We start from the raw sequence: 10,628 nt of genomic DNA, 5'->3' as shown, positions 1-10,628 counted from the left end.
AGGCCTCAGCCCAGGACACACCCTGGAATGTGCAATGTGCATCGGGGATGGGTGGGCTGAGCAAGGGGAGGCTGACAGCCGGGGAGCCCAGGGGACACTGGGAAGGAAGGGGGACGGACAGTGCCTAGCCGGGCTAGCCTTGCCACCAGGTCCCTCCAGTCCTGCCGAGGACACCCAAGGCAGGAGGTCCCTGCGACACCGTTTCCAGGGGGTGGGGCCTGGACAGGGCAGAGGCTCTGATGGGAGGCCCCTCCTCCCTCCCCCGTCTGTGACTGTCACCATCCTTGTCCGGTTTCTCCACTTCCCTCCCTGACGGCCCTCACTGGCCAGCTCAGCAGACCCCCGAAGCCCACCCGCGAGGCAGACAGGCTGGGGAGGAAACGTGACGCAGCCTCCTCTTACGTCCGTCCGCTTTATTTGAGCACAGGCGGGGGAGGAGTCGAGGCCTGCTGTGCCCGCAGCAGCGCCCGCACCTGGCCGATCTGCCAGTCGACGCTGGAGCGCGCCGTGCCCCCCAGGGCGCCGTACTGCTCCACGCTGTGCCCGTAGTCCCACACGCGGCTCACGTCGCTCGAGAACAGGGGGCTGGAGGAAAAGGAGGTGATGGGCCAGGGCGGCGGCCACCCAGCCTCCAGGCACTCAGGCCCCCTCCGGGGAGAGGGGTGGGGGGGGGGAGGGGCCGCACCTGATGGTCTGCAGCTCCTGCAGTGACAGCTGGTTGAGGGCGACCCCCTTGGTCTCGGCCATGAACACGGCTTTCCCGGAGGCCTCGTGGGCCTGGCGGAACGGCATCTGGGGGGAGCGCAGTGCTGATGCAGGCTGCCTCTGCTCTCGGGTCTGCCCCAGGTCCCTCGGCCTTCCTGACCTCCCCCAGCTCCTGCGGGGACATCTGTCTCCTCGCCCCCCACCTGACTGCCTCACACTTACCCCTTTGCGGACCAGGTAGTAGGCAAGGTCAGTAGCCAGCATGTCAGGGCTGAGAGCCTGTGCCATGTTCTCGCGCTGAATCTGGGGGCACCGGCCAGGGGAGTGATGAGTCCTGGGGACACTGGGGCCTGAAGCTGCCAGCCTGAGGCCCAGGGCCTGACCCCCCTGCCAGGAGGTCCCCTGCCTTGGGCAGAGCCTCTCTTACCTACCTGGCTTTGCCCTGCTCTCTGCTTAAACCATCTCATAATTTTCTTTTTTAAGAGACAGGGTCTCACTCAGTCACCTGGGCTGGAATGCAGTGGTGTCATCATAGCTCACTGCAGCCTCAAACTTCTGGGCTCAAGCGATCCTCCTGCCTCAGCCTCCCAAGTAGCTGAGACTGCAGGCGCACACCACACCTGGCTAATCATAATTACTGATAATTTTAGGTGTGCTAACGGAGTTGCGTTCATGTTTTCTAAGAGTCCCCATCTTTGGCATGCATCAGAATTACCTAAGGATTTATTAAAATACAAGTTGCTGGGCCCCACCACCAGAGTCTCTGACTCAGTAGTCAGTAGTAGTGGGGGTTCTAGGATCGCATTTCTCTGAAGTTCTCAGGGGATGCTGATGCCGCTAGGCTGGGGACCACACTTTGAGAGCCGGTGCTTTAGAGACACATCCTGAGCTATTTAGGAATGAAACAATGTGATGATGGGAATTTACTTCCAAATGGGAGGGGAGGGAGGGGAGGGAGGGGGGGGGTAAAGACAGCCGTGGCAAGAACGGCCACGAGGGGTTACTATGGAAGCTGGGGGTCGGTGCAGAGGCTTCATTGTGTATTCTCTGTTGTATACGGAAACGTCCCATAATAAGCGAGTAAAAACGAAATCTGGCCTGGCCAGTTGACGGGACCTGGGCCCCGCGAGCCTAATGCACTGCCATTCGACCGCAGCAGCTTTTGTCCCTTCGCGGTTCCCCAGGAGCAGGAACAAGCACATACCCTGTCCTGCCCCGGGCCTTCAAGCCCCACCCTGCCTCGCCCCAAGATCAGCCCCCTGGCAGGCCCATCCCTGGTTCTAGGGCCCAGGCGGGAAGAGGCAGGTGGTTGGGGGGGGTGTCTTGCCTGCAGTGTAGAGATGACGCCAGTGGCCACCTGGAGGACAGCACTCATGGTGTCTGACACTTCAAACACAGCTTCCTTGTCCTCCTGGGGACGTGGGGCAGGAGGTGAGGACCCAGCAGACCCTGGCACCTGTTGCCAGAGCCCTCTCCCCTCCGAGGCACCCCACTGCCTTCTACTGGAACACTCAGCACCCCAACTAAGCAAGGGCAGAGGGCTCCGAGGCCATGGAGCTGTGTGCACAGGATGGCAGGTGGCAATTCTGGGGGGTCCCTGCCTGGGCTAAGAACCGGCATGTGGCTGCAGGCAGGGGGGCCCTCACCCACCACCCCAGCCTCACACCTGCAGGTCCTTGTTGTAGGTGCTTGGGAGTCCCTTCAGGGTCATCAGGAGCCCGGCGCACTGCAGGAGAGGGGCGCTCAGGAACTGGGACCCTGGAGCCTGTCCTGGGAGTCCCCTCAGGACCCTCCGGGTCAGCCCAGAGGCCTAGCCCCTCTCTGCCCTGCTCACCCGCCCGAACACTCGCCCCGCCTTGCTCCGGATCAGCTCCAGGCTGTCTGGGTTTTTCTTCTGGGGCATCAGGCTGCTTCCGGTGCTGGGGACAGAGATGCTGGGACTAAAGGGGCCTGCCTGCCCCTCGGCGGGTCGGCTGGTGGGGGCAGGGCAGGCCCAGCAGCACAGTGTCCGGGTCTGAGCAAGGGGCGGGCTGGGGAGAGAGGAGGCAGGGCGGGTGGCAGCCCGGGCCTTACCTGTAGGCATCCGAGAGCTGCACAAAGCTGAACTCCTTGGTGCCGTAGAGGATGAGGTCCTCGGCCATCCTGCTGAGGTGGGTCATGCACAGCGAAGCCCAGAACAGGAACTCGGCTTGGGAGGGAGGGCAGGCTCTCGGGCACCAGGCCTTGCTTGCCCCCGACCCAGCCTGACCAGACGGGGTGGGAGGAGCCTGGAGAGAAGCCAGGCTGGGGGACAAAGGTGGGGCACCGTGCGGGGACTGGGCCCCAAGACTCACCCACAAAGTCTCGCTCACTGGTGGCATCCATGCTGTTAAGCGTGATGGCCCCAAAGTTCAGTTCTGGGGGTGGCGGAGGAAGCGGGGCTGGGGGGCAAGGAGCGCCTCCCCTACCCCACACAGGCTGCCCAGCCACCTCCCCCGTGAGCCCCTCTCAGGGAAGAGGATCAGGGAGGGCAGGAGGTGGGGGATTTCTTGCACAGGTCTCAGGAGGGAGGAAGGAGCCCCTGCCACAGGCAAGCCCTTGCCTCGATAACCTCAGTGCCCAGAGGCAACAAACGAAGGTTCCACCCAGGAGCCCCTGCCCTGTCTGCTATGTGTCTGCCAGGCCTGGCAGGTGCTGAGGGTGACTCTCCCCAGGGAGGAGGGGCAGGGCGCCTCACCTGCTCGGAGCAGCTCCCGGTCCACACCCAGAGGATTGCCCGCGATGGCCCCGCTGGAGGGACAGGGGGTTTGTAGTGACAGGGCTCCTGGCAGGCAGGCCCTGACACACACACACACACACACACACACACACACACACACACACACACCCCGAACCAAGCCCTGGTTACCAGGACTACTGCCAGGAGCTCAGCCACTTCCCTGGCCCGGTCACCTCTGGTGCCAGAACACTTGTCCCCATGCAGGGGAAATGGCAGGCTGTGGACCAGGTACTGGGCTCTCCGGGAGCCTCTCTGGAGAGCTTGGGCCCTGCTCACACACATCTGTGAGCTTGGTTGTCCCCACCTTAGAGCTACGGGTCCCTGCAGGGTCCTCCTCCTGGCTGACTACCGGCTTTCTGTCGGGCTGTCCTTCCCGGTTTCTCTTCTGTCAGTCCCCAGGGGGCCATGCTGACTAGGTAGCAGCGACCCCCACCCCCACCAGGCCCTCGGGCACTGGGGTCTCACTCACCTCCCCAGGGGCAGGACGTTGATCCGCTTCTGCACCTCCAGCAGCCTCTCGGAGTCGCGGGTCAGCGCTACGGCATGGCTGTGGGACGCCAGGGGCGGGAGGGTCAGGGCAGCCGGCGGGGTCCCCCCGTCACAGACCCATCACAGGGCCCTGGCACCGCACCCTGCTCACCTCAGGAGCCAGTGGCTCCAGCGGATGGGCTGGGCCCTCTGCAGGTGCGTGTACCCCGGGAAGAGGACGTCACGTTCCCTGTGGGGGCAGAGAAGTGGCAGGAGGCCTGAGGGGCTAGGGCCAGGCAGAGGCTTAGCTGGAGGCTCGGGCAATGCCTGCCTGGGACACCTGGGACACCCGGGGCCCTGCCAGGGCAGAGCAGGGCAGGCCCACAAGGCTCTGCCTGCACGAGGGAGCCCTCTCGTGGCGGCAGACAGGCCTAAAGAGAAAAGAGGCCAGCAGTGGGGGTGTGATCCAAGGACTGGGCCAGGGCTGTGGGGCCTCCCAGTGGAGGCTTTGCCAGGACCAAGTGAGGGTTCCACCCTGAGCCTGGGCCTGTCTCTAGGCAGCTCTGAGCAGGGACCAGAACGGGGGAGGAGGCCCAGGGCAGGCACCGCCCGGGAACGGGGGGCTGTGTGCGTGAACACACCAGGAGCCCCCGAGGACCCGAGAACAGGCTGGGGCACGTTAAAGTAGGCAGGGCAGGGGCAGGGGTGCTGTGGGTGACGGTAGTTTTGTTGTTTATTTAAAAATAAACAGCTTTACTGAGATATAATTCACAATGCAATTTACCCAAAGTGTACACTTTAGTGTACAACCATCACCACAATTAATTTTAGGACATTTTCATCACCCCATAGAGAAACCCCAAACTCTAGCAGCCGCTCCCTATTCCTCCCAGCAGCCCCCACCCCACCTCCCAGGGTGACGATTCTTATGCCCTTGATCCCCCCGGGTGGCTGAGGTCTGTGAAATGGGGGTCACAGGGAGCTGGCAGCGAGGAGGGGTCAGCCTGTCTCTGACGCTGCCTGGGGGCTTCTCAGCAGCGCCTCGGCCGGGCCTGCAGGAGCAGAGCCAGCCCCAAAGACAGCAGGTCACAGAGGCCGAGCGTGAGCGAGGCTGGGGGCGATGGCAAGTGCAGGCCGAGGGGCGGCCCTGGCTGCTGCAGGCACATCCAGCCCGTTTCCTCCTCAGCCTCCTGCCCTCGAATCTTCAAAGGCCGAGGTTTCCCCACCTGCTGAGCTAGGAAATGCCCAGCCCTGGCTGTCCTCCTGGAGCCACCCCCCGTCACCCAGGGCCTGGCTCCCTGACCCTGTTCATCCCTGCCACCTCGGCCTGGGGTTCAGGCCACCTGCCTCGGTGGACAGGACACTCTGGCTACCCTTAGGCCCCTCCCTGCCCCTGGGCGTCCACAGGGGACTCACGCCTCTGCCCGATCCACCATGGTTCTGATGAGCTCCCACAGGAGGGCCGAGAGAGTGGAGCAGGTCTGCCGCATCCACAGCCTGAGGTCTGTGACCACCTGTGGTGGGGCGGAGGTGGCAGTCAGGGGGATGCCAGGCTGGGAAGGTGCGGGGCAGGGAGCAGGGCAGCTGGTGGCACCTGGTCATTCCGACTGCGTCCTGTGTGCAGCTTCCCTGCAGTTTCACCGATGAGCTCCTGGGGGTGCGGGGAGGACGGGTCAGGGACTGCACAGCCACGGCCCGAGGGGCCAACAGAGGCAGGGCAGGTCCCCACCCCAGGCCCTGCCCAAGCTCTTGCCATCTCTGTGGAGGCCTCCTATTCTGAGATCTTGCCTGCTCTCTGCCAGTGACGAAGGGGACAGAATGATGGCACTTATGCTAGAAGTACCCAGGGCAAGGTGGAGAGGGAAGGCCAGGGAGGCAGAAGGCAGTTGGGGGGGGCGCATACCTTCAGGCGTCTCTCATTGGCTGTGTGGATGTCCTCATCACTGGGGTTTAGCTTGAAGGTGCCCTGGGCCCACTCCTCGGCCACCTAGAGCAGATGGCAGCAACCCTGAGGTCAGGTGGGCAGGCATTGGCAGCCGCAAGGGCCCTTGCCTTGGTCCTACACTCTCCCTGACAACTGACTGTCCCCACGCAGGAGCTGAGTCCAGGGAGTGCACCTGGGGAAAGGGCTGGCACAGCTCCCACCACCGATGAGCATCTCAGGCCCAGCACACCTTTGCCCATGCGCCATGGGGACTACAGGGGTCACTAAAGGATGAAGGGCGAGGCTGAGGCAGGAGGATCGCTTAAGGCCAGGAGTTCAAGACCAGCCTGACCAACATAGTGAGACCCCGTCTCTACAAAAAAATTTAAAAATTAGCTGGACATCGTGATGCACACCTATAGTCCCAGCTTCTTGGGGCTGAGGCAGGAGGATAGTGTGAGTCTGGGAGTTTGAGGCTGCAAAGAGCTATGATTTCACCACTGCACTCCAGCCTGGGCAACAGAGGCAACGTTGTCTCAAAAAAAGAAAAAAAGATGAAGAGATAGCATAGCCATCACAGCACGTGGTTAAACAGCAAGTCTGCAACGACTACCATGTGAAACCACAGGCCTGGGACACTGCAACCTGTGCTCCGGGATTTGGCGGGAGCCTGGGGCACAGAGAGGGGGCCTCGGGTGGGGCCTGGGACGTGGCAAGTACCTTGTCCAGGCCTTGGAGTATCTGCTCCATCTCAGCCTTGGTGAGGAGCCCCGCCTTCTCCAGGCCCCTGCTGTAGGCCTTGCTGCCCTGCACGTCCGCCTCCCACAGGTGCCGGTCGTAGGCGATAGACGCGTTGAACTTCTCCATGATGGGGTCCACTGCGCCCACAAACCGGCCACCCCACAGCTTCCCACTCTGCCGGGAGAGCAGCAGCAGTTAGTCTCCTCCCACACCCCAGAACAGTGCCTCTCACAAAGGGCCCTCAGGAAGGTGGACGGCAGTGGAGACCACTGAGTAGGATTATTCTAACTGGACAGACAAGGAAACTGAGGCTCAGAGGGTCAGGAACCTGCTCAGAGCCACCCCAGGAGTGAGTATGGGAATGTGGCTGGACACCGAGGTTAGGGTTCTTTCCCACCATGTGGCATGACTCCAGGGAGATGGTGGCAGGGTACAAGGCACCCCTGGGACTGCCACTGACCAAACTGAGAAGCTGCCCCAGAACACAGAGTTTGAATCCAGCTCTGATGCGCCAGTGATAATGGTAATGACACTGGCTAACGTGCACCACATTCTCACTGAGTGCCAGGTGCTGTTCTGACTGCTTAGCGTGTGCCTGTTATGAGCGTTCAGTTAGAAACATTTGTAAAGTGCACACATAGCACAGTGCCCGGGGCTCAGAAGGATTCAGGAAACACCAGCTGTTACTAAGGGAAGGGCTGAGGGCTGCCGGCCCAGGGTGTGTTTCAGCTCCGCTCCTGGTTCCTGTGTGCACCACAGGGACCTCCACAGTGCTCTGGCCCCGGACTGTGAGCTGACCCCTCAGCGCCCAACAGCCCCAGCTGCCAAAGGACTCTGCCCTGCAGAGGCAGCCTCCGCCCCCCTCAGCCTTTTGAGCTGGGCCTGCCCCTTACCCCTCAGCTGCCCCGCCAAGCCTAGATCTCCAGCGAAGCATCACGTGGGGCCCTGGTCCTGACCACTGGGGCCAGAGGGCCAATGCCAGCCGGTCAGAATCCGGAGCCAACCTGCCCCCAAGCCCCAGCAGGCACTGGGCCTCCCTGCCTGGGTTGTTAGTAACAACAACAACTACTTAACAAGCGGGGCTGCAGCCAAACCAATTAGTACCAACCTACAGGATGGCCGGGGGCAAGCTGAGGTCACCTGCAGCACTGGTCCACCTGAAGGCAGACCACTCTGCTCTGGGACCAAGCTCCTACCCTACTGGCAGGCGTAAAAGGACCCCAGAAGGAGGTCACAGTGAGGTGGAGGCTGAATGTGGAACAGAAGCCACCGCTCCAAGCCAGGCACGTCTGGGCCGGAATGATCCCCTCAGGCAAGGAGGCAGAGGCACTGAGTTGGGCTGGGTTGAATGAGCAACGGCCAAGCTAGAATGTGCGAGGGAAATAATACAGTATTGTTACGTTAGCCACCATTTACTGAGCACCTACTGCTGCTTGGCCCTGTGCTAGGGATTCTACACGTGCTATCACACCCTCCTGTGGGGGTGTGGTAGGGGCACTGTTACCCTTATTTCACAAGTGAGGAAAGAGATTCAGAGAGTTCAAGTGACTTTGGTGCTGAAACCAAGTCTGTTTGGCTCCAAAGTCCAGCTCTGCCCGCAGCCCTCCACCATGACCCAGAAGCTAGCAGGGAGGCATTCTCGTCCCACTCATTCGCAGGAACTGAGAGAGGAAGTGACTTGCCAGCTTCTGAGGGCCAGAAGGGACTGGAACCCAGACCGCCTGCTTCCCAGGCCCAGGGTCCCCTTCATCACCATGAAGCAAACAGCCCCTTTTACCTGAAGGGTTCAAAGCAATGACCTCATGTCCAGTACCTTACAGAGGGAGGCAGACAGCTATTATTACCCCCATCTGCTAGATACATCAACCGAGGCCCAAGGAAGGGAACCTCTGTCTTGGACTCCCGCCACTCAGTGGTCAGGAAGAGAAGCCAGGAGTCCCCGGCCCTAAGGAGCAGAGCCCAGTGAGACCCGAAGGGGCCAGGTACTGGGGCCACTGGATCACAGGGAGATGTCCCCACCTCCTGACTCCACATGCCAGCGTGGAGGACAAGGATACTTTGGGGGCTGAGCCCTTTTCTATACACAGGGACAACTGCTGGGCGGGAGAAGGGATGTGGTGCGGGGTGGGGGCTGACAGGAGGACACGTGCGAGAAGGAACGAAGAGGTGAGGGCCTGAAGGCGCAGGCAGCACCTGTCCCGGCCAGTCAGGCGGCACTGTCGGGTCAGGTCAGGGCCACCCTTCCCCAGTAGTGTGGGCCGGTGGGTCTGCCCCACGGGCCGCCTGGGGACACCTGTGAATCCGGGTAGCGATCTCTGCCGGCGCTAGCAGGTGCGCCGGGGGGTGCCGGCCGCCCAGAGCCAGCAGGACAGTTACCAAGAGGGACACTCCGCCGGGAGATCCGGTGCGCAGGTCGCTGCCTCGGCCGGCGCCCGGGGCGCCCCTCCCCCCTCGCTCGGAGCCTCGGAGGACCGGCGTCCCCCACTCACCTCCGATGCCATGTTGGGCGGTTCCTCGTCGTCCCGGAGCCTCAGTCCTCCCGGTCTGGAAGACAAGACAGGACTGACACCTCCTTGGCCCGCGGGGTCCCCCGGGGCGGGCGTCTCCGAGCTCGGGCCCCCGCGCCCCGCCGCGCGCAGCCCTCGGGGAGGCGGACGTGGGCAGCGCCCAGCGCGCGCCACGGTCCCCGGCGTCCCCGGCGTCCCCGCCCGTCCCCGCCCGTCCGGCCGCCGCGCACTCACCACCGCCCGGCCACGCCGTCCGTCTTCACCCGCCACCTGCTGGGGCCTTTCTGGCCCGGATGGCGACAGCGGCGGCCCGGCCCCGGCCCCGCCTCCCGCGGCGGCCGCACCAATCCGCGGCGGCCCTTGCAGGTGGGCGTCGCCTGCGCCCTCCAACCGCGGCTGCGGGCGGGGCCCCCTGGCGCACCCTCCGGCCAAGCGGCCCGAACCGCGACGCGGCTGAGGGTGGCGCCCGCGTCGGCACTCGCTCGGGTCCGCAGACGCGCCGGCCGCCCAAGACGCGGGCCCAGGTAGAACGAGTGCCATCAGGCCCAAGCCCGGCGAGTCCACAGGATACGTAAAGGGAAGTGGCACGTGCACTCATTCGTTCGTTCAGCATTTGGCCCCTGTGTGTTGCTGGGTACTCAGGAATGTTACCTCACGTTTGCAGAATGCCAGTGGCTTTCACACTCGGTCTCCCAGGAAGGGATGCCAAGCCTCAGACATTAGCTCATAGATCCCAGGGACTTGCCATTACACTTTGTCATTTTTCAGGAACAATGGCTTATGACTGGCCTCACAGTCTTTCTTGTCCTCACTGTGGCCTGCTGCAGCCCCGTTCTGGGGCTTGTGTGGCAGTGCCAGGTGCAGCGTTAGACACTGAGCAAAAAGCAATGCGCATGGGAAATGACGACGGCCTTCAAAGTCCCCACAAAGTGTGGACGAACCGTGCCGGAAGCACAGAAGCAGGCGTCTGTCCTGGGTACTCAGGGAAGATGTCCTTGATAAGATTGGTTAGCTGATTACTCAACAAAAATGATGGGCTGGACTCTGGGCGCTGGAGTACAGCCGCAAGCTTCTGCCCTGAAGGGGCTTCGAGTGAAGATGTCTCCTGAGTTGAGTCTTAGAAGACGGGGAGAGTTTGCCCAGCCCAGAAGGGAAGAAGAACACCGAGGGCAGAGGGAGCAGCCTGGGTGAGAGGCTGTGAATGGCCTGCAGGGAGAACAGGAAATCATCAAAGTGGCTATAATGAAGGGTCAGGGGCCAGGCAGGAGAGGTGGGCATAGGCTGGGGCAAGATCGTGAAGGGCTTTGAACGTCCAGGGAGGCAGTTTGTTCTTGGTCCTATAGGTCATAGGGAGCCAATTGATTTTAAAATCAGGGGAGCCAAATTTATTTCTTAGAAAGAGAAATCTGGCAATATTACTGAGGATGGAATGGAGGGGAGAAGAAGAGACCAGGGGCTGGGATGCCCTGAGAGTTGAAGATTTTTAGCCCTTGCCCAACTCAAGAGTGGAATTTATTGGAGTTTC

General features: G+C 62.1%; 1 protein-coding gene across 1 annotated transcript; it reads right to left on the bottom strand.

Annotated features, from left to right (window-relative positions):
• Positions 1 to 393: 393 nt before the first annotated feature.
• On the bottom strand, positions 394 to 9,422 carry ASL (argininosuccinate lyase). Its single transcript, XM_045543202.1, has 17 exons — positions 9,338 to 9,422; positions 9,086 to 9,140; positions 6,576 to 6,770; positions 5,835 to 5,918; positions 5,526 to 5,582; positions 5,348 to 5,445; positions 4,104 to 4,181; positions 3,933 to 4,010; positions 3,422 to 3,474; positions 3,039 to 3,101; positions 2,779 to 2,893; positions 2,540 to 2,624; positions 2,372 to 2,431; positions 2,033 to 2,116; positions 928 to 1,008; positions 686 to 792; positions 394 to 585 (listed from the first exon to the last, which is right to left on the bottom strand). The coding sequence occupies exons 2-17, from the start codon at positions 9,095 to 9,097 to the stop codon at positions 414 to 416; spliced, it is 1,422 nt and encodes a 473-aa protein (XP_045399158.1). The 5' UTR covers positions 9,098 to 9,140; positions 9,338 to 9,422; the 3' UTR covers positions 394 to 413.
• Positions 9,423 to 10,628: the final 1,206 nt, after the last annotated feature.

This window comes from Lemur catta, chromosome 2 (genome assembly GCF_020740605.2).
Source record: "Lemur catta isolate mLemCat1 chromosome 2, mLemCat1.pri, whole genome shotgun sequence".
NCBI lineage: Eukaryota > Metazoa > Chordata > Mammalia > Primates > Lemuridae > Lemur > Lemur catta.
The sequence above is the reverse complement of the archived record's forward strand: the minus strand, read 5'-3'. Positions and strand labels throughout refer to the sequence as shown.

What these genes read in the sequence shown, in the direction of transcription:
- ASL (XM_045543202.1), bottom strand. An exon ending in CCTACAACAAGGACCTGCAG is followed by an intron (nt 2,117 to 2,371) that starts GTGTGAGGCTGG and finishes CCACGTCCCCAG; the next exon opens with GAGGACAAGGAAGCTGTGTT. An exon ending in GCGTCATCTCTACACTGCAG is followed by an intron (nt 1,009 to 2,032) that starts GCAAGACACCCC and finishes CGGTGCCCCCAG; the next exon opens with ATTCAGCGCGAGAACATGGC.